Source organism: Mesoplodon densirostris, chromosome 9 (assembly GCF_025265405.1).
Source record: "Mesoplodon densirostris isolate mMesDen1 chromosome 9, mMesDen1 primary haplotype, whole genome shotgun sequence".
In the NCBI taxonomy this organism is placed as follows: Eukaryota; Metazoa; Chordata; class Mammalia; order Artiodactyla; family Ziphiidae; genus Mesoplodon; species Mesoplodon densirostris.
Window position 1 is genome coordinate 38946510 of NC_082669.1, and position 27158 is coordinate 38973667.

General features: G+C 42.4%; 2 protein-coding genes across 5 annotated transcripts in view; one reads left to right on the top strand and one right to left on the bottom strand.

The window, feature by feature from the left end:
• The window catches only part of CDCA7L (cell division cycle associated 7 like), a 52330-nt gene extending 48162 nt beyond the window's left edge, over positions 1–4168 (top strand). For both annotated transcript variants that reach the window (XM_060108332.1, XM_060108333.1), the window contains exons 8-10: positions 757–906; positions 1923–2059; positions 2577–4168. In XM_060108332.1, the coding sequence (XP_059964315.1) occupies positions 757–906; positions 1923–2059; positions 2577–2607 (318 nt within the window). In that variant the 3' untranslated portion in view covers positions 2608–4168. The remainder of the gene's footprint in view (positions 1–756; positions 907–1922; positions 2060–2576) is intronic.
• Positions 2783–27158, bottom strand: part of DNAH11 (dynein axonemal heavy chain 11) — a 313208-nt gene continuing 288832 nt past the window's right edge. For all 3 annotated transcript variants that reach the window (XM_060108331.1, XM_060108329.1, XM_060108330.1), the window contains 8 exons: positions 22608–22799; positions 19100–19219; positions 13545–13787; positions 10653–10835; positions 10464–10579; positions 5489–5601; positions 4912–5052; positions 2783–3904 (listed from right to left, as the gene is read on the bottom strand). In XM_060108331.1, the coding sequence (XP_059964314.1) occupies positions 3657–3904; positions 4912–5052; positions 5489–5601; positions 10464–10579; positions 10653–10835; positions 13545–13787; positions 19100–19219; positions 22608–22799 (1356 nt within the window). In that variant the 3' untranslated portion in view covers positions 2783–3656. The remainder of the gene's footprint in view (positions 3905–4911; positions 5053–5488; positions 5602–10463; positions 10580–10652; positions 10836–13544; positions 13788–19099; positions 19220–22607; positions 22800–27158) is intronic.

Below are 27158 nucleotides of genomic sequence, written 5' to 3' on the forward strand. Positions count from 1 at the left end.
GACGGGTCTCTGGGGGATGCATATTATCTGTGGGGGGAGGCAGGGGTGTAGTCTGGAAAAGCATAGTTGTAATTGTTATATTTTAACTAGTTTTTATGTTTTAAACGTTGAAAAAAATACTACGCTTTTATAACCAACAGAAATATATTTCTAATATATTCTTAACACATATTGAAAACGTATGTATAATATATATTTTATATAACCAACAGAAACTAAAGTTTGATCGAATATCTTTGGTAGGTAGGAAATGTGTTAAATTTTTTTAAAATGGTAATGTAGAGGATGGCTTTATGTTGTTTTGCATCCTTTTTAGATAATGGGACAGTGTCTTAAATACTATTAAAAGGTTTTCAATTTAATTGCCACTGTTTTTAAAACCAGGAGATTTTATCCTGAACATAACCGGATTGCTAGGAACTGGGTTGGAGCCGTGTGATGCTGCCCAGGGCTTATCATCATTCAGTCACCTCTCACCCCTGTGGGCTCTGGTCTCTCCCATCATTTCTGTCCAGCTGATCATTTCATTTCTTCCAGGCTCCCTGCTCAGTCTCATCTGCCCTCAGAGGCTTCTCTGGCCCCAGAACTAAAAGTGCTTACAGGCTGCCAGAGAGTGCCAGTGTTTGTACCAGAGAAACAGCACTGCTCGATTCTCGGGGAGAGGCAGGGCTGCTTCACGCACTTAGGATGTTCGTGTGGCCTCGTGGGCCTCCCCCTCCAAATCCCATGTTCACCACTCACTGCCTTCCGCCTCAGGGTAACACTTGCCACCAGTGTCGGCAGAAGACCATTGACACCAAGACGGTGTGTCGGAACCAGAGCTGCGGCGGGGTGCGAGGACAGTTCTGTGGACCTTGCCTGCGGAACCGCTACGGGGAGGACGTGAGATCGGCGCTGCTGGACCCGGTAGGCACAGTGCTCGCCTCGGCCTGAGTTGTATTGGTGAGGGGAGCGAGCTGAGGACGGGGCTCCTGGGCCCTCTGTCGGGTACCTGTAGCTGCAGAGCTCTGGGTTTTGTAGACCCCCTCACCACCCTCCTTTTCATTCTGCCTCTTGAGACTGGCAGCAATGAAAAGTAGAGTTTCGTGCCCTACAGATAGGACCAGAGAAGAGAGTGCATTTCGCTTTCCAGGGTCAGAGGCAAGCTTTCTTAGAGTTAGGGTTTGTACAGGCCAGCCTGTGTCCCTTTCCACCAGCAGCGTCCTTTACCTTGGATCTGCTGGGGCCAGGCCCAGGGGGTGGGTATACCACGGTGTAGGGTGCTTTCTGTGCGCACCTGCACTGCTCTGAGATTTCACATCTGTTAATGCAGTTTATTTCAGTTGTTATTCTTTTAGCCTCCCAACACCTTGGTTCTCTCTGTAAAATGAGATGATACATAGTATGATGGTTAGTGTGCCCTTGAACCTGGGCAGTGTGGCTCCAGAGTCTATGCTCTTAACCACTGCAAGACCTCTTATGCAGCAGTCATGGGGGTAAATAGACTGTCCCTAGTTTGCAGGTGAATGTAAACTGCTACTCAGGTTGAGTGATTTGAGAAACCCTATGCTCTCAGAAGCAGGGCCGACCTCCTGGGCGTGTGACCTGTGAAGTGGTAAGGGGCCCTGCACTTGCTCTGATACCTGAAATTCTCCAAAACGTTTTGAACATGTTTACTAATTATGCACCTGGTCCTGTTTAAAACCAACACGTTTCAGTGTTTCTGCATGCGTGATCTGGGGTGATCAACCTTTCTGGACCTTTTTGAAACATGCGAGGGGAAGGAGACATTAGTACATGTCACAGGGTGAAGGATTATCTGAAGCGTCTCACGTGATTAAAGATTGGTGGAGAGGCTGAGTGATCCAGGCTCAATCAGAAGCTCGTCTTGTGGGGAGAGCCTGTTGGTAACGGGGGCATTTCTGCTGCCATTGCTTCCCTAGGGTTGGGTGTGTCCTCCCTGCCGGGGCATCTGCAATTGCAGTTACTGTCGGAAGCGTGATGGTCGCTGTGCCACAGGCATCCTCATTCATCTGGCCAAGTTTTACGGTTATAATAACGTTAAGGAATATCTGGAGAGGTAAGCCTCACAAATCAAAAACAGAGGTTGTAATTCCAGGTGCAGCAGGGGAGACCCTCTAGGCAGGTACGGGGTTGCCTTGTTTCAGTCTGATTCTTAGAAACCACGTCGAGTGCCAGTCATCCTGTGTCTGTTTGCATTGGGCAAGCTCGGGACTGGTATTTTCCCTATCGGGAAGTTCCCTCCTTTGCTAGAATTTCCCCCTGATTGCCTCAAACAGTAAAAGAGTCTACAAGGCAGGCTGAGGCAAAGCTGCGAAGGCCCGAGGCAGCGCTAAGGAGAGGGGAGGCTTGGGCCATGTGCGCTCGGACGAGGAGGCTGCGTGTAGGGATGCGGGAGGCAGGCGAGTGGCCCTGGGGGCCGGCCCACACCGCTGTGCGTGCGTGAGGAGTCGGGCCTGAGCTGGTGACAGGAGAGCCGGTTCGGGCTTGGTACTCCAGGGGATGGTTGAGCCTCTAACCTAGGATGCCACTGTGCTTTTGCCTCCATCCCACTAATGCTTCCCATTTATTCTCAGTTTACAAAAGCAGCTGGTAAAAGACAACTAAGAGAAGCACCAGCCAGCTCACCATGGAGGACTCCGACAAGACATGCCACTTGTGCCTAAGATTTCTTACGGTTGTGTTTGTATACAGAAATTCTTTGTAGATCTAAATACTATTTTTTTTTAAAGATTGTTTATATACGTTAAAAGATTTCTCAGGAAGACGAGAGAGGAATCGACATACATGTATACACAGGCCTGTTTATAGATTGAATTGTTAAGCATCTGCAGCTGATTTTAAAAACCCATAGTTTAAATGGGGTGGAGGAAACATTGTGTAAGCAGCTCTTGCCTTTGTTGCCTTGATCTTTTACCTCCCAAACCAGTCCCTGAAGGCCAGCTTGGGACAGGGGTTATATCCCCTTTAAGTTTACCTTATCACAAGTGACCACAGTTCAAACCACATAGTTTAAGCTGCTCTGGGTCATTGGAAATTTCTTTTGAAACTGTTCCCCTAAATTACAAGGTGCAATTACCTGTAGATCTTGAGTTTTATTTTTGTTAACACTTGAACAAAAAGTGGACTGTCAGTCACATTCCGGACACTGGAGGGCTGCTGGCCAGCAGAAGCGGCTGCCTGGGGCCAGTGGCTTCTATAGTTTAAAAGAATATAAAGGCTAATACTTTTGAATACTTTTGAGAGGTTTTTATCTATCTACAAGAACTAGGCTCCCACGTGTATGGACCAGGAGACTTCCACCATATTGTTTTGGAGGTTCAGTGGAACGTTGCTGAAAATGTGATCTATACTGTACTCTTGTGTGTTGCAGGAATGGGGAGGCCAGGGTACTGGGGAGAGCTACAAATGAACAGATTCTCAGTAGGGTTCCCGTGTTTTTATCTACATTTGCTTCTTTTTGTCCCCCTTCTCTACTTTTCAGAGATGGTGTTTGTTTAAAAACAACGAATGCACATTTTAAGTTAGTTACTTAAAAGGTACATAAGCTGGACTCTGTTTTATGCCTCTCAGTAGAATAAATGACCGTGCAGGAACAAGGACATCTCCGCGGTGCTCCGGCGGGAGGAATAGAAGCCCCTCTGCAAGGGCCGTTGTTATGCCTCCAGCAGGAGGGCCACGCCTGCCAGGACCCATTTGGCCGCCTTTTCTTTGCTCTTCAACCTGAAGGTCCAGACACAGTTGGGGCCCCTTGTTTTGGTTTTGTACACAGGGCACTCGTAGGTGTGTTTGGTGTCCTGTCTGTCCGCTGGTATGGCTTTTGCAAAGATGACTGGCATTGCAGACCTTAACTCCTTGAGGTAGGCGTCCACGATGGCTCCTGACTGGCTGTCCCATCTGGCACCTACAGCATAAACCCAAGGGTTACAACCGTGCTGTATGTTGGTACTGAGCCTCTATTTGTTGTAGGCAATAAACGTTCCGGTTTTGTCACTTCATTCCTCGTCAGTGGCTTCCTTAGCGAGCTGGCCCGTGACTGAGATGGGAAGGAGATGAAGGTACTTGCTGCCCAGGGGCCACGCATACACTGTAAGCAGAGACTCTTGCTCCTGTGCTAATGCCTGAACTCTCTCCTGTGAACAGTAAACTAAATGATTTGAATTTAAAAGGTGTAAAACTTACTTACATGAAGACAGATTCCGTGAGAGAGAATCCAGATGCAGTAAAGCAAACTAGTTTGTCCTTCCTTTAAACAAGTGAATCTGCATGCTTATGGACAGTATAAGACGTGTCCAATTCACCACATTCCCTCCCCACTGCACCTTTTTTTCTTCGTCTAAGTTCAGGTCACTTGTTGTTTATACCACCTACCCCGCCTTTAAAGCACGGGCCACAAGTGTTCAGATGGTGAAAGTAAAAAAGCAGCATCTTGGCAGAGACTTGGAAAGCATTTCTCCAAGTGCCCTTTAAGGTAAGAGGAAGTGTTCTACAAGATAAGATAAATGCATGGGTGAATAAATTTGGAAAATACTGCCTATTCTACCCCTTTGCCCAGAGAGTCACAATATGCATTGGCATCTTACAGGCTTAGAGAAACCTGGTATTTTACCACAAGAGTGAAGTTAACTGTTCTCTAAAAAGGAGAAGAAAGATTTTTGCGCTGATTAAAGAGCAAAGTAAATTCAGTGTCTATGTCTTTACGTGATAGCCATGGCCTTAAAATGTGGCTCACACTGGACACACATCCTCTCTACCTTAGCATTTAAATTGTTTGAAAGCCGGAAACGAGGTAAATAACCACCGGTGTGAGTGCTGAGAAATGGAATAAACAAAGGACAAATACCAACTGGAAGCTGAGTGAGAAAGGTTCTAACTGTGATAGCCCTACACGCACTCTTTGGGACACCTTACCTTCCATGAGGAGCCCGTGGAGGTATGCGCCTTCCCTGGGGGGGTGCCCATAATCCTCCTTCGTTTTCTTGGTAACCTCAACAGTCAAGCACATTTTATCCAGTGGCCACTCGTTTTTTCGAGCCGTGGTTTGCATGATTGCTTTGGGAGGACAGACAGGAATGGAGTAGGATAAAGCCACAGACAGAAGGGTCCCGGGAGCCACCCGTATAAGCTGAGCATCTCCCTGAGTGAGGCGTGCTGTGGTCCCACAGGGTGTTCTTGGGCGCTGCACTAGAGCAGGGGTGGGAAACGAAGGCCTGCAGGACCACCTCCCTGCTTTGGTGGATGGAGTGTTACTGGAACGGCTATACCCATCTGGCTTATGCTCTGCCGTGCCAGAGTGGAACCGATGTGAGAGACCGGCAGCCTGTGATGGAAAACATTTACTGGGGTGGACCCCATCCCACCTCTCTTGGCTGCTCCTGTCCTGCCTGGCATTTTGTTTCCTCTGTAGTGGCCAGGGCAGGGGGAGTGGCTGGGGTTCTGCTAGGGGCGTGACTGTCAGCATCAGGGGCTGCCCTGCCCCAGCCCTTACCAGTTAAGAAGGACTGAGGGTTGAAGAAGCCAGAAAGCCACACCACAGCCGGAAGGGCGAGATCTTGTGTCCAGGTATCCAGTTCCCGACATCGCAAGAGGAGGTCATTAAACCTGGTGAGTAGAAGGTAAGAAGAAACAGACTTGCTTTTTGGTAGTAAAGTTTTTCAGTAAGATTAGAGTCCGCGGGGTGAAGGGTGGTGGTAGAGAGGTCCACAACTGATAACCAGTGAAATTGTTACCTGACGATTTGCAGAACACTGTCCCTTTAAAGGGCTAGATTATATGTCCCGTTGAGATTGGGGACAAGAAACACTGGGAAATGTGACCAAAAAATTCGCCTCCGTTTATTCAACCACTATTTTATTTACAACCTCCCAGTGATACGTGGTGACTCTGCACAGGTGATCTGTGTATGATCCGGGCTGACAGATGCCAACACGGAGGTGCACAGGGACACACGGGAAAGAGCACCCCTGTGTGTCTAAGGATGGCGAGGGGAAGGCTGCCACGACTGTTTTAAGACCAGGGTTGCCAGGAAAGGCAGGGGCTTTAAAACGTGACATTAGCCTTCCCACGTGCAGTAATTACCTGAAAGCAGGGAACCAACCATCTTCCATCCATCCAAAGCCTGTGGTGTGAGAAACTGCTGTTTTTACACAGGTTCTCTCATCCCGTGGGCACAGCAATTAGGCCAGGTAGGAAGTATCTGAAATTGACCTGTGAGGAAGCCAGCTCCCAGAAGCTAAGGAAAAATGAACTTTCATAAAATGAGGAGATACTGAAATGTAGGTCGAAGGGCTGCTAAAAACAGCAGGGAAGTGGAGCACAGAGCGAAGAGCCCAGGGAAAAAGGCAGCAAAGCAGTTCTCCAGGGTGAGGGCCACAGCAGGTAGCACTGACTCTTGCTGGGACCTTGTTTCGTTCGCAGTTGCCAGGGAAGCAGGGTTGAGTGAGAAAGCATCTCGACAGACCACCTCTTGGAGGAAACGTCTGTCTGAGATTGGGCTGTGAAGGAGGAAAGGCTTTTAAACGTTCACATTTAAACTTGAGTCACAAGGAAGATTCCTGCCAGGTTAGAACATGGCCTTGGGCCTTGCCCCATATTAAATTCTTTCAAATACTTGATGATAGATCCAACAAAGAAGAACGGCAAAGAACAGGAAAAGCAAGAAGACTTTTTAATCTCAGAATGTTGTCACAAGGGGATAAACGTTGCAGCAAGTTTTTCTAAAAACGAGTGATTGTAGAACAAGATTATGCATTAAACAGATGAGGAAGTTAAGTTGGAAAAATCTCAAAGAGTTACAGAAATGAAAGCACAAAGTAAGCAGCATAAGGCAGAATAGTTTAAAAAAATGGAAGAAAGGAGTTAAAGAGAGTAGAAATAGGACGAATGCTGAATGCAACAGCACACGTTTAGTAATACAGTTCTAGAAAATGTGAGTTTTCCTAAGTTACAAATTTGAATCATTATGTGTCATATTTTCTTGCAACATATGTCCCTGATTATAATAATCAACACTAAGATAATATGGACTAGAGACAGAGAATCCTCTGGACAGCCAGGAAAAAATACGAAGTCTTTATATAAAGGGGAGAAAAAATTATGTTACCTTCAGACACCTCCACAGCAGCATTTAATCAGAATAGAACGATGCCTACAAAGTCCTCTTGACAACGAATGGGCTAAATTACTTTTATAACCAGCCAAACTGTTATTTGAGTATGAAGACAACTGATTATATGGCATGAAAAACCACCCGCAAATCCAATAAACAGGAAGGTATAGAGAACCCAAAAAATAAAAATAAGAGGAATCTGAAATCAAGACTTTTAATACACATGTTTAAACTTGAGAAAGGGTGGCTGTCATAAAAACAAAATTACACAACTAGGTCAGGTACTTTCCCCTCCCCTCAAACTAAGCAACGTGAAACTAAAAATTCAGGGTAGAAACAGTAGGCAAGAGGCCAGGAGACAACTGAAGATATAATGAAGATCAGCCAGAACTGACAAACTCAACCAGAACACACGGAGGGACACACAGATGGAACATAATGAGAGTTCAGGCAGATGAAGAGAACGGCAAGGGCAATATTTGGAGAAAGAAAGGCTAAGAATTTTACAGGGTGGAAACAACTGTGGCCTCCCATTTGTAACAGCACACAGTACCAAGTAAGATGCATTTTTAAAAGACCATACCTAAATACAGCAGTAAAAATTACAGAATATTAATACATTAAGGCTCAAGAGAAAAAAATCTTAAAAACTTCCCAGAGACAATAACTTAGTTGTGAAGGAATGACAGGTATTTATGAACAGACTCTCCACAATAAACGCCAGAAGACAATGCAGTTATATAACACTGAAGTTCTGAGAGAAAATAATCGTATCTAGAATTCTACATACAGGTAAACCATTAATCGAGTGAGAGGGCAGTAAAGAGAATTCAGACACGATACCATCTATTCCCCACCATGTACACTGAAAGCCTGCTATGTACTTCCTCCTTTAGGGCAATGAAGAGGGGATCCAGGACCGAGGAGCCCCAGCTGAGGTGCACACAGCATCCATGCTGCCGCTGGTGGTTTCAGTGATGAGGAGTGGCATTTTTGCGTTCTATAACTGAAGGTTCCAGAGAAAATCTGACTCAAGTCGTGCTTGATTCAGCAGCTCAGAGAACCTCAAGCCCAGTTTCTTTCCTTTCCTCTTTGCCTTTTTCAGTGCTGACCTCATGGCCCCAATGTGGCCTGAACTTTACTTCCTGAATTTATGCCAACTGGAAAGGGGCTCACTTTTATTATAGGATTAAAAGTAAATAGGAAGGACCCTGTGCCAAAGGCGTAAAAGATGAGAAAGAAAAGAAAGATACAACAGTAATACAGAAGTTATGCAAACATCTCTCAGGGAACATCGCTTTCGTGGCTATAATGCAGCAGGGCAATTCTTACCGTATCTATGGCTGATGGCATGGTCTCTGGATATGCTCTTTGTGGTGAGAAAAAAAACATAGGTGGCTGGGCTTTAAAATAAGTCATCTGACATGATTTTTGCAAGTGCATAGTAGCTGAACTATGACAACTCTCTACAGGTGACACAGGTCAAATAAATTATAATGTATACTTTTAACATTTTTCGGAATGATCTATATTCCATACCACAAGAGTTTTATAACTGCGTTTTCTCAAACATACGTCAAATTCACCACAGGCCATCTTTGCAAATGACCTTGACAAAAGCATCCTAAAAACATTCCCAAGGGACAGTCAACAGCAAAAATAAGTCTTGAAAGGTCTTTTTGTCTTGAAATGATAGAATCTCATGACAAGAGTTTAAATGGTTTTACTTCTCTATTTGTCATGTATACAAATTACTTACCTATAAATCACTTATATAGAAGAATTAATACTTGGATTTTCTTGGGAGAAACATGAAATCTCTCTCAGTCGTCTGTCAAGTGGAGATATTAATACCAGTTCTACCCAAATCATTTGGATTAGGAGAGCTTATTTGGAAATCAAAGTACAGGAAAGAAAAAAAGAGCAACAATGAACAAAGAAATCTATACGTGTTAGTAAGCAAAAATAATCGCCGACTGGGGCTTCCCTGGTGGCGCAGTGGTTGAGAGTCCGCCTGCCAATGCAGGGGACGCGGGTTCGTGCCCCGGTCCGGGAAGAACCCACAGGCCGCAGAGCGGCTGGGCCCGTGCTCTGCAACGGGAGAGGCCACAACCGTGAGAGGCCCATGTACCACACACACACAAAAAATAATAATCGCCAACTGTAAACAAAACAAAAATACTGGATCAAAATAAAGCTGAACTACACGTCCAGATCAGGAGGAGCTTAAAACATCTAAAGGAAAAAGTATTGACTTTACATTGTGTTAGAAACACCAAAAGTGTTTATGTTACAACATCAAGAGTCTTCCTAAAATAATAGGAACTGTACAGGGATAAACATGGGATAAAGAAAACTTAAACCAACAGAAGTCAGAAAAGTTCGGAAAAGAAGAAGCTAAGAAAAATACAGAATTTAGGAAGCACAAAATAAGATGGCGGAGATAAGTCTAAAGTTATTGCTATAAAATTTAAGTGTAAATATAAATGATTGGAAATGTAAAATCTGATTTTAGGTATTCATAGCATTAACAGAAATCCAGTGGGAGGCTTTGCTGCCCTCTGTGGCATTTCCACAGGGCACCTTCGCTGGGTTTGCACACACCCCCTGTCCCCCACCCCCAGCAAACCCCTGCGTGCCTGGGGGGGCAGTTCCAACGTGCAGTCACTTGGAATTCTAATGGGACCTTCCAGTTTAAGGATCAGCGTAGCATTCTAGTTCGTGGAAGAAAAGTTTAGGAAAGTGAGACGAAAGAATGTCCATGTGGAAAAGCCAAGAATAGAGCCAGCCTTGTGAAACTTCCGGTGCTGACTACCAAGGCCAAGTTGTGGTTGGGGACAACACTGGCTTTCAGGGAGCTGTGAATTTCTGTCCCTGGCTTTGTGGCACGCCACTGCGGTCACACCCCCAAATTGAAGGCAGTCTGATTTACTGCGTACCATTTTAGGAGTTAGCTGTGAAATGGCATTAGTAATCACTGGCTTCGAAAATAAGGGTATAACATGATATGAGGGTAAACTTAAGGGTGCCTCCCGTGGCCATTTAAATCCAATCTACTCAAGGAGGGAATTCTGTTCTCCACATTTTTCAGATGAAAAACGGAAACACAGAGGTCAGGTATTTTGTCCAAGATCAGATAGCTATTAAGTGAGACGCAGAATTCGAATCTTGCTCTGAGCCTGACTTCTAATTGATTTTTGCCTTTCACTCAAGTGAAACTGGTGGTGGTTTGCACAGTTATGGCTGAATACAATCATAAAGTACGTTTTTCATGGCTCCTATGAGGCATAATTCCGAACACCAAACCAGCCGTGAGGCTGGTGATGGCTGGCAGCCGCAGGCGTGGGGCACTTACCACAGGGCCAGGCCGTAAGTAGACGGGTACGCCAGTTTGCTCCAGCTTTCTGGTACTGCATCGTGACTCAGCGCAGACTGCTGGGCTTCCATGTCAGGACACAGCATCAGCTCCCCCTTGCAGGGAGAAAAAAGGCCACATAGTATCTTTTAATGTGATGAAGGCTGCTCTAGTCTCACTTAAACTTACCTTCAATCCAAGGTCTAATTGTTGAAGTGACACCCGGATTTCCCGAAGGAGAATATTCATCCTCTCACATTCTTGGAAGCAGACAAGGACATAGGGGCTTCTATTTGGGTTTTTGTGCATTATCTCTGCCATGTTGAACTCCTCTGGAAGTTTCTCCAAAATGTCATCCAAGGCATTCTTAACCTTAAATCATTAACAAGCACAAAGATTTAGCTCCTTTCTATTTCATTTTTGGTCACAGTGACTATATAGCCTCTATTTTTTTTTTTTAAAGTCTAGCACTATATCATACAACTCCCAAAGATGCTTGCTAATGAGTTTAAAAGATGCCTACTAACTCCCAGGAGGGGGGCAGAGTGGCACCGCCAGCTCCCTCAATCGGTGCAGCCCTCCCCTCCTTGACATCCCACAGTCTAGGCAGGGAGGTGCTACTATTTGTTTGTAGTTTATTTACTGTTAGCATTTAGGGAACATAACTCTCTCTCATCGACTACATTTCATTTGTTTGTAAAGACATGATCAGAGGATGGAGAACCCCAATATTTGGGTAGTCCATTTTACAATCTGCTATTTTAGAAAAGTTATTTGAAAAGTCACATGAACCAAAGATGCCCTTTACATGAGTTAATTCTGGTGACTCTGCAATGCTGCCCTTGCAACTGACACATCCTAAAATTTGGGGGGCAATTTGGATCAATATTTTGAACAAGGAAGCCTGTATCTTTTGTAGCTGTTGCCCTAAAGAAATGAAGGATTTGTTCACTGAAGACGTGCATATGTACATAGTTCTCTGATGTGCATATTTATTCCAACGATGCAGTTTTACAGAGCTGGGAAAACCAACAAATACCTAAGAAGGACGAAAGATTGGAAGATATTGCCTGTCTTCAGCCTCAGGCAGCTTTCCCTCTTTCATTTATTTCTCGCATTATTGCCTGTGGCTCTGACTTGATGCGTGCAGATTGCTTTATTAGCACCCTGGCGGGTCATTTGTCAGATCCTGAAATCTTGAGCTTATTTACAGCAGCAGTACAGAGTATGAAACACAGTGCTGTAGAGAACTTAGGTCAAAGAAAGGCTTTGGGACTCAGCTAAAATCTGGTTTCCTTCACTGGCCCTTTCTAGCTGTCTGGCCTTGGGAAGTCACCTAAGCTTATCTCCAAAAGAGAGACTCCGATACTACTCAGAGCTGTTGCAGATTAAATTGGCATATTTGTAAAGCACTTTCTATAGTGCCTAGTATATAAACACCTAATAGATGGTGGTTGGTACAACCAGTCCGCTTGTAGGAGATGCTGAGGCACCTTTACCTCATTTGCTTTGCATTTTCTGGTGTAATGATCAGCTGCCTCCCTGGAGAGATTGAAGCCCCAGAACTAGACGAAGACCTCATCCACCTCTCTGCTTCTATTAACACTATAGATCTTCCCAAATGGATGGATTTTTAAATTCATTCATCTTTTTAAAAATCTAAATTCATATAGGGAAGATGTTAGTATATAGGATAAAATGTGCTGTAACAAATTCTAAAGCTTCTAAATTACAAATAAGTGTCTCAATGAATGGCCTCATTTCAAGAAATAATTGAAAAATTTCAAGAAATAATACGGCAAGTTCCTGGGACCTCACTATAATTAGACCTGATGTTTATTGTGTTTCCACACACTGAATCCTTGACTGATAATTCTGAGAGAAATAGAGGCTAATTTATTGAGGGAAAAATAAACTATTCAGGTTTTAAATTAATGAGAAGTAATATTTTAATCCAAAGGTAAAAAAAATTATTTGATGTCCATTTCTCATCCCCATCATTCTACAGTAATAAGAACCTTCAAAAGAACGATAATGCCAGTCTCCCAAGAAAAGGTGAAAAAAGACACTAACAAAATGACAGAGCCAAAAACACACTGAATGAAAGGCAAGCCACACATGTGGAGAAGAAATTTGCAATACATACACCTAACAAAGGACACACATCTGAAATAAAAGAGTTCTTACAAATCAGTAAGAAAAAGATTGACAACCCAATTAGAAATTGGGCAAGCAAGTGGAACAGGTACTTAACATGAAAGTTTATCCAAATGGCCATAAGCGTATGAAAAAATGTTCAGTATTCTTAACTGAGGAATGCAAAGTTAAAACCACAAAGAAATACCATGACTCCTAACAAGACCCCAAGAAGCAGGAGCAACTGGAACTCATACACACTGCTGGTGGGAGTGTGTATGAGTGGTTGTACCACTTTGGAAAACTGGGAGTATCTATTAAAGCTGAACATTATACCCTTTGATCCAACAATTCCACTTCTGGGTATACAGGAATGAGTATTATGAGCAGATAGCTTTGGGAGTTACCTTTGTATGCTGACAAAAGACTATACAAGAATGTTCACGGCTGTGATAGTCATTGTAATGAAAAGCTAGAAAGAACCCGAACACCCATCCCCTATAGAAGGAGCAAATTAAGAATTTTATATATATAAATAAAGAATTACATAGTACAATACTAAACAAAAATGAACCATTGGTCCATGCCGCGACATGGATGAATCTCTCAAATCTCACAGTGAAATGTGGAGTGAAAGGAGCCAGACATAAATTAGTACATCCTGTAAGGCTGCATGTATTTGAAGGTTAAACACTGGGAAATCTACTCGATCTAGTCTGTGGTGACAGAGCTAAGGAGAGTGGGTACCTTTGGCCTGGGGTGGAGAGGGTACTGATCAGTAAGGGGCAGGGATATCCTTCTGGAGTGCTGGAAATGTTCTGTATTTTGATCCAGGTGGTGGTTATGTGCACACAAAGGTAAACTTCATTAGCTGTGCACTTAGGACTAGTGTACTTTACTGTATATACAGTATAACTCAATAGAAAAGAAAGAATGACCCTCTACCTTGTCTTCTGTGGACTGTCCCAGCTCTTCACCTCTGAGTGCTTTCCTGGGCTGCATCTCCAGCAAACCTCTGAAGAGAGTGTTGGCTGTGACTGTCAGGAATTCTATTTCAGCATCTGGGTGGAGGCCATACAGTGCTGGGCTTTCCGGAGGAAGCATCTCTTCTATGTACTGGTGGTAGCCTGAATAATCCAGATTGGGTGGGGCAGCAAATCCTGGTGCCAGCATCAGTTCATCATCAACCTTCAACCACAAAGGAAAAGTCAGTTATTCCAAATCTAAGGGGACATCAATTTTCACTTCCCAAACACCTTGAGAACACTCTGGTAAGATGGTCCCAGCACAATGCTGGATAGATAGCAAGCTCTCTAAAATATTCTCTTGATCCTCTTGTAATCAGTCAGTCTGCTCTGTGTATGGTACCACGCTGACCTCTGGGGAGAAGTCCAAGGAACACACATGAATCCCATCCTTAAGAAGACCTGGTTTGCGGTTTGCTTGGGGTAACACGATACATGCACACAAAGGGAACGGACAGGTGCTGAGCCATCTACTGTGTATTGGTCACCCTGTTGCATGCTTGAAGTCATTGATTCTCTCAGATATCCCCATTTCACAGAGAGAAATTGAGATTCAGAGTAACTTGCCTGGGCATATGTTTGATTTTAATCTTAATTCTGAACTCATTTTAGTATGACTTAATAGTACTTTCCGCAATACTACTTCAAACTATTTTATATATTATGCACGTAGATTTTGTAAACATGCATAAGTATATGTGCCTATCTTCAAACATACGTGGGACTGTGTGTAACTAACATGTTATAGGGCAGTGTACGCTAAAGGTCAAATCAGTGCTACCTCCCTGGGACTTTGAGCTGCTCAGGGCAGAGTCCGTGTAGCTCATCTCAAGATCTGTAGACCCTGGGGCAACCGCTAGCTAGCACATACTGGTGCTCAATCCATAGTTGCCTAATGAGTGAGCGGCTGGAGTTATCAGGCATTAATCACACCCATCCACTTCATTCAGGCTGGGGAGAAGGGTAGACATTCCACCTGGAAGAATGTTCTTAACCAAAGCAATGCGAGCAGAAATACCAGAACAACAGTTAGAATGTAGTACTTCAAAATGTAACAAAACGAAGAATGTAGTACTTCAAAATGTAACAAAACGAAGAATGTAGTACTTCAAAATGTAACAAAACGACTTATGGGCCTCAGTCTCTGACCAGCTATAAATACAGTCAATCCAGCGCTTATACTTTTCTGCTTAACTCAGTGTAATCTCAGATTTTTTTTCCCCCTGATTGTTCTTTAGTTGACAGGGGACCATTACACTTCTGTTTAATTTTCCCAGCCTCTTGCTGTGAATTCTGTCTACATGCACTTAAATGTACAGGGAATGCTAGTTTTTAAAAACCATCACCTAAAGTAGCTATTTTATGCCTAGAATTTTAAAATCATTTTCTGAAAAGGGGTTTATCTCTGTAATTGTGTATGTTCATGCTATCTGGTCCCCTCACTATCACCTGGAGACAAAGTGACGATTCATTAATTCATTCAATTGTACAAACTGATCACCTAGTATACCCCAATAAGCCGTGGAAGTATAAGAGATTCATATAACCTAGTTCTTAAGGAACTCACCGTCTAATGGAGACAAAATAAACGCGATTTTCTACACAATCATGTCATCTGTGAGTCGTGGCAGTTTATTCCTTCCTTCTCAAACCTGCAATCCCAGATTGCCAAGGGAGCCCATGTCCTTAGGGATGATGCTCAATTGCTCTCCTGAATTCCAAAAGGCACTTTAAATGTTAAAGTCAGAATTTCTATTTTTATTTTGTATGGGGAGAATTTTCAAGTTATCCAGTCTTTCGTATTGCCAGAAACAGAGACCTGGACCCAATAAACATGAGAACACCCTAATTTTCTAGAAGGAAAAAACAAAACCTGAGAATGTCCTACTGTAAGTTCCTACTATGATGTCAAACAAGTAAAGCTCGATAAACAAGGCTTAGTTCACACAGAGACTTCTGTTCTCTTACTTTGAGAAATCTGTGAAGATGTCAACATACTCAAGGAGCTCTGGGAATCCTGATTCTAAATCCAAGCCTTCTCCCATCCCACTGAGAGGCTTTTATGAAAAGCTGCTTCTTGCTGATGGGACCCTAACTCTGCACCGTGGCCACCTGTCCTGCCTTTGGGGGAGGGCTGTTTGATAAGGTTATTGTTAGGCCTCAAAGAATCAGTAGTTCTCAATTAACATGTCTCCAAAGAAGACACACAAATGACTAATAAGCACAGGAAAAGATGCTCAACATCACTAGTCTTCAAGGAAATGCAAAACAAAACTACAATGTGATACCACTTCACACCCACCGCGAGGACGTGGAGAGAATGGAGCCCTCATATATTGCCAGTGGGAATATAAAGTGATGCAGCCACTTTGAAAAACAGTTTGGTGGTTCCTCAAAACATTAAACATAGAGTTACCATATGATCCAATAATTTCATTTCTATGTATATACCCAAAAGAAGTGGAAATGTATGTCCATGCGAACACATATATGAATATTTAAAGCAGCATTATTCATAATAGCCCCGAAGTGGAAACAACCCAAATATCCATCAACTGATGAACAGATAAATAAAATAGTGTATCGATACGATGAAATATTATTTGGCCCTTAAAAGGAATGAAGTACTGATACATGCTATAACATGGATGAACCTCGAAAACATGCTAAGTGAAAGAGGTCAGACACAGAAGGCCCGATATTGTGTGATTCCATTTATATGAAATGTCCAGATTAGGCAAATCTATAGAGACAGAAAGTAGATTAGTGGTCACCTGGTGCTGGGGAGTGGGACAGGTTGAGGAGGAGGATGGTGAGTGACTGCTACTGTGTACCCTAATTTCACAAATGAATAAACAGAGGCTCAGGTTCCGTGATGTATCTAAAATTGCACAGCAAACACAAGGGAGAACTGAATTTGAACCCGAGCTTTTTTGTCATTTTGTTTTACTTCAAAGCCCAACTTTTAAGCTATTAATATTTGACAGCTTTCAGGTGACCTGATACCTTATTTTCCAAAAGTAATTCACTATATTACTTGTTTAGCATTGCCAACTATGCACCTTACATGAGGGAAGAATATTAATTATAATTCCCTAACTTCGGCCAGGAACCCTCTAAAGCACATTGCTGTCGGGGAACCCTCTCTAAATGCCGTGTCATTTACCCAACAAGAAACTCATTCATCCTCCTAACAGGACAAAGCCACTGAAAGCATTCCAAGGTTTGACCACCTGCCCATGTAACCAAAGACACTAATTGCCAAATAAGTTAACCAATGTGAGAAGTGGCAAAAAGACATCCTGCAGATGCTGAAGTGTTAGCTTAAGTTCCTAATAATGTAAACAGCATGAGCAGGAAACATCTGTATGAGAACAAAATAACTTGGATTTTGCAGTTGCTGCCACCAAACCAGTCAGTGCTTTAACTTCCTCTGGTGAGTTGACAAGGTAGTGCTTTCTGGTGAGGATGCAAGACTGCAAATGAGCATCTCCATCCTGAAAACCTCACCAGAGCGGCATGGAAGGGCAGGTACCTAAATGTCTAAAGGGCTAATGCACACACCAGAGGTGCCCCTCAGGTTGCATCGTCTATATTTATTTTACAATTATGTGAATGGGAGTTCAGGCTTGTGAAGGTTAATGGACTGTCTTGGTTGGCAACAGTAATTCACTCTCATCCTCAGGCCAGAACCAGAGAGGGAAGAGCAGAGTGAGTTTGTCGCTCTGCCCCTTGACCTCCACCATCATTCAGAGAAATCAGCCTCTGTAGAGGTAGCACACCCGACCCTGTTTATCTTTCCCATCTCCATGGTAACGTACTCCCAGACCTCTTCTGAGGAGTGACTTCCAATTGTGCTAAATTCAAAGTGTCTTTCTGACCCGTGAAACCTTGCTCATTAGAACTAAGGAAAGACCAGGAGACTCACAGTCAAAAGAAACAAGTAATGGTCACATGGCAGGAAAGTCTTTTTTTTTTCCTGCCTTGTCCCCAAATTGTTTAACATTATTAAAAGTAGCAAAAAATAACCTGTCCTCAATTTTCTATATGAGACTACAGTACACCATGTTTTCTAATACATGATTATATTACTTCTCAAAATGGACTTGAAGAAGGCATAATGCTTTTAGGAGATGAACTTCTCAAGAAATTATAAACAGGAGGTTGCTCAAACTATTTTTTAAAAAAAATACATGGCACAGCTCTAAACACAGTTGGTGTCTTGCCCAAGTGGGAGTAGAGATGGCACGGTGGAGGGTGCCTTGGGTTTCCAAGAAATAATCAGGCAATGGCCATGAACCTGGAAACCTTTAGAGAGAGACAGGAGAAAAGTATGCCACCACTTTCAGCTACTTCAGTATGGAAAACAAGGACTGAGTGCTTTTCCCAGAAAACCCAGCACCAGCCACAAACCATGTGGGTGTACACAGACATAGGGCTGGTAAGATGAGAAATGGGAAAAGGGTACCTGTGGCCTCTTCAAACTGCAGTACAAGGGAGCTCTGCCCCTCCCTCACAGAAGGAAGAACTGCCCTCTCACATCACCGCAGTTTTCTTGAGCACATATTTAGTTAGGAGTCAGTGATCAAAATTTAGAATACTCCATGGCTTCTGTGCCAGAGAAAGAACTACAGAATTCACTTGTATCAGAGCCGCTGAATTGAAATCAATACGTCTGGCTAGAGCCCGTGCCTGGGATAACTGGGAGACCTGGGGCAAATCACCGTGACCTAGTCTCTTTGTCTATGAAATGGGGTGACAGTGTCAGTGCTGTGTACCTCACGGAGTTATCTCAAAGATCCAGTGAGTCTGTGCATGGGACAGTGCTTCATGTGGGCACAGAAACCACCTGCAGTGGTGGCAGGGAGGTATCTTGCTGAAACACAGATTTGGATTCTGTGGGTGTGAGATGGGGCCCAAGATCCTACACTTCTAACAAACTTCCAAACTCCCTGGAAGGTGTGCCAGAATATACTCACAAAAGGCCAAGAATCCTCAATAACGTTCAAGAATTATTTACATAGTGAAATCAGTTTAAAAAATTCTTAAAGAAAGCAAACTATCGCTTATATGCAGAATCTAAAAAAAAAAAAAAAAGTGATACAAATGAACTTATTTACAAAACAGAAACTGACTCACAGACTTAGAGAACGGACTTATGGTTACCGGGGTGGGGGAAGGGTGGGCAAAAGGGATAGTTAGGGGATTGGCAGGCACACACCGCCATATTTAAAATGGATAACCAACAAGGACCTACTGTAGAGCACAGGGAACTCCTCTCAATATGATATAACAACCTAAACGGGAAAAGAATTTTAAAAAGAATAGATAACGTGTAGGTATAACTCAATCATAGTGCTGTACGCCTGAAACGAACACACCATTGTTAATCAACTGTACTCCAATATAAAATACAAAGTTAAAAAAGAATCTTACGAGAACTTTCTCCTCTGTGAAATGACGTAAATGTCTTACCAGAGAGGGATTCATGAATTCTTCTAAATACACCCGACACAGTTTGCGATCCCAGTCATCTGTGATGTGGCCTCCATACATGATCTCACCAAAGAGGTAACGGAGGTCTTCCCATGGGACCTGGCGGGAGAGGGGAGGGGAGTCATGCAAACGTTCACTTCCGGGTTCGGGGCCCCTGCCTCCGAACAGTCAGTCAGCAGCAAGTGCCTCTCTACAAGCCCCAACCTACAGGAGCATTTAAAAGAGGTTCAGGAATTGTCTGAATTGCCAGGATTGAATTGGCTGAGAATTATTTTCAGTGTGTTTTAATACATTCAGTGAGCTTTTAATGAAGCTGAGCTTTTAATGAAGATTTTAAAGCAAACTGGATTATTCCTAGAACATGTTATGCAGTTAAGGTTTACACATTCAGAACCTCATCTAAAAACCACAAGAGGGTGTTGGTTCATAGGACCTTTGAGGGATGACTTTTTTTTTTTTTTTTTTTTTTTTTTTTTTTTTTTTTTTTCGGTATGCGGGCCTCTCACTGTTGTGGCCTCTCCCGTTGCGGAGCACAGGCTCCGGACGCGCAGGCTCAGCGGCCATGGCTCACGGGCCCAGCCGCTCCGCGGCATATGGGATCCTCCCAGACCGGGGCACGAACCCGTATCCCCTGCATCGGCAGGCGGACTCTCAACCACTGCGCCACCAGGGAGGCCCGGATGACATTTTTATGATCTGATTTATACCAGGTTTTATGATCTAAATCAGGGAAAAGAAAGAAAAACCTATACAGTTTGAATTTGGGGTGTTACTTAGAATTCCATCACCTTCCAAAAGTCCAGGCAAACCAAGCCGTTTGCCACAGATTGATTTGAGGGCTCGGTTTATGGCATGACTGGCCTCCATGACTGTTCCAAGTGCTGTAACTAATGACTGTCGTATGTTTTATTCAAGGAATCACCGTATCTCCTCTTTATTTGGCTTTGCAGGGTTTGAAGCCCCTCTGTGCTACCCTTTAGCTTCCTCTGGGTTTGCAAAACATGCCCATTTGCGATGAAGCCTTTCTAGACAGAAACCTTTATACCCTCGGGGGCAGTATACTGCCTCCCAACAGTTGAAGTAAAAACTTAATTATAGCCTTCATTTGTTGCAGGATGTGACAGAACAAGTAAAATTGCTTCAACTGTTCCAATGTACTTGCTACAACTTTATTTGAATTTGAATAAATGAACCTCAAATACGTCTTTCTTTTAAGCCACTTCGATGTGAATGAAAAATTAAAGTGGCTACACTGTACCATGCTCTCTCAACCATGCCATGGACTACCTCCCATAGAACAGAAATGGATGGGAAACAGAGACCTCTTAACTTTATTTCTCTGATCACATTTAATTAATGCCTGCTATACATTATTAGCTGATATATAGCTCCCTCAAGATTTTAATCAGCTAGGGATCTATTCTTCTCAATAATTGATTTTCTTCCCACAAATCTTGATCTTTGTTTTTTTACAAATACTTTTTTTTTTTTTTTTGTAACCCTTCCCTTGGCACAGTGGTACAGCCTGAAAAAAATGTGAACTTGTTGTTACTCAGTAGAGGTCTTCTTGGGCACGTCCGCCAAACTGTACTCCACAGGGTGGGAGAAAGGTACTGCTACAGAAAAACCATTTTTCTTCCTACTCCCTCTAGGCTTTGTAAAACAAAAGTCAGATGTTGCATAGCCCCATCCCCAACCTTAAATGTAAACAACCAAATGTTTTCAATTAAAGTCTTCCAACCTTGACATTCAAGCATTTCCGTATGGTGAGACTTACGAAATTCATACGGAAAAATATCGAAGTTCTTACAACAGATAAACGTTGGCATTCCCTAAGGCGTAATCTTTAGATCTCTCAGTTATACTCTGTAACCTTGGTCTCATCTAATCTCATGACTTGAAATATCATCTATCATCTGCCTACTTCCAAGTTTATACATATACCTTCCATAAAAGGGCATCTTGTACAACCAAACTATGTGGGCACGTCAATTTAATTCCCAGATCTAACTAACTTGCTTCGTGATGTGATGTGTGGTGAATGACTTGGGTCAAGACATCTAAGACACAAGAGCACGTGTTTAAAACCTGAAGCTGTCTTGATGCTGGAACACCCGTGGGAGAAACAGCAGGACATAGCACGATTCAATCGGCCAACTGGTGTTGCCAAGCCTTGGGATGTGGGAGCCGGAGAGAAACGTGAGTCAAGCCCTCTCTTGCTCCCCTTCAGTCCCACCTCAACTGTGTACAGGGTCCAGCTGAAATAGGATAATATTCCTGGCCTCAGCCTCCTGGGACAGTGATGAAGGACTTGAATAAAAGTACTCAGTGGTCTATTTCATTTTCTACCCAGAACTCTCCAGAACTATTATAATAGTCAATTCTACCTGCAACATTTTAAACCAAATGTGCTAAGCTCAACACAAAATAGTATTTATTAGAATGGTCAAAATATGCTCAAAGTGAATTTCATAAATTTAAAAAATGCTAGATATGTAATAGTGATCATCACATACCATATTAAAGCCATTTATCTTGGATACAACTTATTCAAAATGTGTTCCTTGGGAGAACACACCCATGTTATGTACAAAGTGTACATATTCAGATAGTAGTCAAACCATCTTCAAAGCTTGAGAAAACTTTGATAACAAAGATAACAATAATTACCAAAAGAACAAAAAAGAAACATTTATACATAGAAACATGGTTGAATGGTTTTAAAGGCCCTTTAATAGAAAGTGTGGCCTAAAGCACCATGCCTGGTTGGTTCTGACAAACATACTTCAATTTTAACAGATTTAACTTAATGGAAAAAGTTTCCCTTATGAGGACTAAGCCAGAATATCCTTACAAATGATTCACCCTTTTTGAAATCCAGTCACTGAGTTTACACAAATGTTCTTGATGAAGCATTCCCCTTCCCATCTGTAGAACACATTTTAGCTACGAAATAAAATCATTCATCTACCTTTAACTTCAAATCAAGGGGAACATTACTGAAAAAGTCACAACAAGGTGGCATCCTTAATACATAATAATGACATATGCAGGAAATGCACCATTATTTATACATGTGACGTGCTGTAAATTGCTTCCATCATCAGAACTAATTGTAGTGATTATTAATGCAGTGTTATGAACTGTCAGAATTGCTGTATGTAATTACATTTGTGCAAATGCTTCATTACCTGCCTAATGAATCTGGCATACATGCACATGTAAACCACTGTTTTTGTTAACATAATGAAGGACATTTTTTTTTTTTTTTTGCACTAAGCTGCTGCTGTAGAACTGGCTTGACCCATCTCATAAAGTTCGAGCATCCACTGTTGTAAAACCTCACACTTGGCAGAGGATGCATATGTAGTGTCAGCTATTTCAATAATAGCTTCTAAAGAGAAATTATGGTCCATTTTGATAGTGTCCAAAGACTGACAGATTCAGTACACTCCTCGGAAGAGGTTATCTGGCCACTGGCACTTACGTTAGGGTTTGCCTCTAAGTAGTTGCAGAGGACGTTGGCGCAGATGGTGAGGTCTCCAGAACTGAACGGATAGCAGCGGCTCCAGCCCTGGGGGCCAAACCTCAGTCTCCCAGAAACACAGGCATGGAAGTAGCACAGAGAGAAGAGAATGCTTTTAAACTCCTGCCCCTTGGAGCACACTTCAAGTGTATCCTGGGAGGAAAGAAAGAATGTTTGATCATCCATCCGTATGGTTTCCAAGGGCAAGGGTCTGAGTTTTCAGTCATCTTGCAGAGGACTTTGAGGGAGACCTAGGACAGAGGTAACATGCAGTTTTAAGCTAGGAGATCATAGGAGAAGACTGTTTGGCATTTGCCACTCTGTTGATTTAACAGGAATGCTTTTATTTTGCTTCAATTATTCTTCTGTTTCACTAGAAAATGAGACAATTCATTTTGCCAGTGGTAATACTGCCTGACATCAATTTCCCCTGCAAAAATGTTCTTGTACAATGTGTTTGACAAAAGGCCATCATCTTAATTTCATCACTGTAGCAGAATATAAGTTAATGCCAATTCTCCATTCCTCCTCGTTCCATAGTAATACCGATTATCTGGGCACACAGCCACTCATCAAAAAGCAATCTCCCAGCCTCTCTTGAAGCCAGACGTGCCATGTGACCAAGTTTTTGCCAATGGAGTTGGAGCAGAAGTGACGTATGCAACTTTCACATCACTTGCTTAAAGGGAAATTGCTTGGTCTGGTTGTCGTTCTTTTCCCTTTCCTATGAGCTACAATGATGATGACTGGACGACTTGGAAGCTCTGAGTTAGGTATGGTGGAGGCACCACAAGCTTGGGTGTGTGGCTGATCTCATGCACCAGAGCTGCCAATTATGTGTGAGAGATTATCTTGTATGAATCACTATAATTCTGTACTGTCCCTTGACTAATACAACCACCACGACAAATAGTTTTCTTCCAATGAACTGAAAATAAAATTCACTGTTGGAATGACAGAACAGCATATGGAAGATTGGAAAACAAATGCCCTGTAGAGTAGATCTGTAAGATTTTTTTTTGCAAATGCAGAGGGAAACCTGGTATGCTACACTGATATGGTTATGGCCCCAAAAGCCATAAAATTAAAAGGAGAAAAACAGCCATCTGTGTCTTAAGGGTAGTACTTTACCCATTCTCAAATCTGCCAGTCCTGTGAGGCAAACAAGGAAAAACTGAGGAGGAGTTCTTCAGCTGATGGTGAGCAGTGGAGGAAGGTGAGGCCAAAACAGCACCTTCCTGTCTTGTCCTTTAAAACGGTCAAATTACACCCGGTCTACATTTAAATGGATCTGACGATGTGGGCATCTATAATACAAAATATATTTAGCCCGTTTGGGGTGGGAGCTCAGATCTGGCCTCCCAGAGGCCTTTCAGTAGAAGTCTAAACCAAGCCTAGATTTGTTCTCTTGGTCCAGGACCAGAAGAGCATTTTAGTTTCTTTCTCTGTCGCTTTCATCAGAATCCAGGGTTACCACCCAATATAGTTCTAGAATTGGCCAGGCCACATACAGTACTGACCCAACTAAATCACTAGGTTATTCTAAATGACTAGGCCACTTCTAGGAAATTTATGGGGCTTAAAAATATACAATCATTACAAATAACTTTTCCTCAACTAAACATCAAGTAAAAGGCAAGCTTTTGAAAGAAGAAGAGAGAAACCATATAATTGGAATTAATGTTGAAGGATATAAAAATACATTGCTTTTAAAAAAGGAAGAAATTTCTAGGAGGCCAAATGGAAGTGACAAAATTTTATGGTCTAACAAGTCACCTAACACACCCTCCCTGAATTACATATAGTCCACCGAAAACCCAAGTACTACAGTTAGTACATTATTTCCGTCTATTATACTTCATATAACTGACCTAATTTTAGCCTCACTGCTAAAAAAACCAAAATCATAAGTCAATGCCCATTTCATAACGCTCTGATAATCTAAATGACATTAGAAGAAAATGTGAATCAGGCATTCCTAAGAAAAATATAAGTCTACCTAACACTCTACATTTCAGGTCAATTGTATTTTTACAAAGCAAGTGATCAAGTGTTTGTATCAGAAAATATACAAACAGCATTGTGAACAGAGAACAGGCATCCACACATACATAACAGTGTTGCATGCACACAGATGCCAATTTTACATGCACAATTACCATTATTTGTTTCTGCTGCAAATCTTACAGAAAAAGAAATTTACATTCTTGCTTCAAAAATCTGGTTATCTGGGGATGAAGGGAGCCCAAACATTTATGACATCTTCTTCAAGAGGCAGCGCTACTGAGCTGAAAGAGGGTTAGGTAGGCAGCATCCTAAAGAAAAGGTTCTTTACATCTTGGTCACTTACTGATTATATTTACATAAATATTCTAGAATGTTCAAGGTAATAAAGGATCAATATCAAATGCACTTTGTTCGCTGTGAATACACATGTCAAAATTTGAGGATAAATTCTGACTTGGGGAGAAGATTAAGAACACAGGTTTAATTTGACTAGAAAATCAAAGCATGAAAAATGAAAATACCTAAACAGAAAAGTTAACTTGTCTAGATCCCTTAGGTGCTTTTCTCATGTAAGAAGGGCAGCCAGGCAATAGGAGCAACTGGGACCCATTTACCTAACCCAAATGAGAACCAAGGTAGAGGGCGTTCATCACCCTCTGTCCACGTCACAGTCTTCAGCAAGACAGGGCCATGGCAGCGACACAGAACACCCAGGATGATACAAGGAGACTTGGGAAAGGAGGAGGTCTGTGATGGAGACCACTATCTGCCCACTCTAAAGTGCCTTCCTGCTGACTTTTAGCTGGGCATACACTGCCCAAGATAGATTTACTTTTCCAGCTTCTCTTGCAGCTAGGTAATGCAGTGTGAATTAGTTTGACCAATAAGTTGAAAGAAGTATTGTGTATTAACTTGCAGAATGAATCTTTACAAGAAAGCAAGCTTGTTCCCTTTGTCATCTGCTTTGTTCCTTCTCTCATCCTACTTTCTGCAACACAGCTATGGGAGCTGCCACCCTCACTGCCACTTGGGACCACGGCAAGCCCATCCTAGAAATGGTGAAATGTAAGCAAACGGGGTTGATGACAACTCTGTGGTGACATAAAGGAGCTCTGAATGACCTAGCTCCTGAATTCTCATGTGGCAGAAATACCTTTTTTAACCTTGTTTAAGCCACTGTTGTTTTCTACTTCCTTCATAAATAGCCAGCCATAATTCTAACTGATAAAAGGGATCTAGAAACCTATACACAGATAGCCAGGGAGCACAGGCTAGTACCCTTGAATTACATAATCTGAATAAAACCCACATTTTTTCTAACATAATAACAGTTCAGCATTCATAAAGGAGTCTTAAAATTTTTAGATTTTCTTTAGAATCTTTTTTTTAAACATCTTTATTGGCGTATAATTGCTTTATAGTGGTGTGTATTAGTTTCTGCTGTATAACAAAGTGAATCAGCTATATGCATACATATGTTCCCATATCTCCTCCCTCTTGCGTCTCCCTCCCACACTCCCTATCCCACCCCTCTAGGTGGTCACAAAGCTTTAAAATCTTAGGTTTTGGCTAAAATAGGTTTGATGGAAAGTTTATTTAGTGAATCACATTGATTAGCTTTGCTTTTGCTATTTTTGAACAAATTTAATCTTAATATTTCAGAGGAGCCTTTCCAGTAGCTAAGAAATATTCCCCCCTGAAGTTCTTTTTTTTTTTTTTTTTTTTTTTTTTTTTTTTTTTTTGCTGTACGCGGGCCTCTCACTGCTGTGGCCTCTCCCGTTGCGGAGCACAGGCTCCGGACGCGCAGGCTCAGCGGCCATGGCCCACGGGCCCAGCCGCCCCGCGGCATATGGGATCCTCCCAGACCGGGGCACGAACCCGTATCCCCTGCATCGGCAGGCGGACTCTCAACCACTGCGCCACCAGGGAGGCCCCCCCCTGAAGTTCTTAAGACTCTTTTCAAAAAACATAACCAATTATTGTAAGGGGTTTTCCAAGTAGCAGTAAAAAAAAAAAAAAAAAAAAAAAAAACTGATACTTTCATAAATAAACTAGAACATGCTGTTCTTAACTGGGGAAGGAATTCCTGCATAGGCTTTGGGGGATCTGATCATCCCTATGATTGTATGCAACAGTTTTTTTTAGTGTGCATTTCCCTAGGGACAGTATCCATAGTTTTATCAGATTATCAGAGAGGTGCTTACCAAAAAAAAGCTGAAGGACAACTGGGCTGAAGCCTATTTACTCATGAACTGCTCACTTTTCACAAATAAAGACAATTGTTCTGGGAAGTTGGATAAATCCTATTTAAATACGTCAATCTCCTCTTTTGTACCTACTTTGACAGAGAGCTTGAGAATGTCACAAATGTCCAGGAATTATAAATTGAGGGAAGATAAAATACATGCCTGTCTTAGTTTGCAAAAAAGGATACTTCAAACATGTAACAGACTCAACAGAGTTTTTCAGTGCCTTTTGTTTACACAGCCCATTGGGTAAACAGGC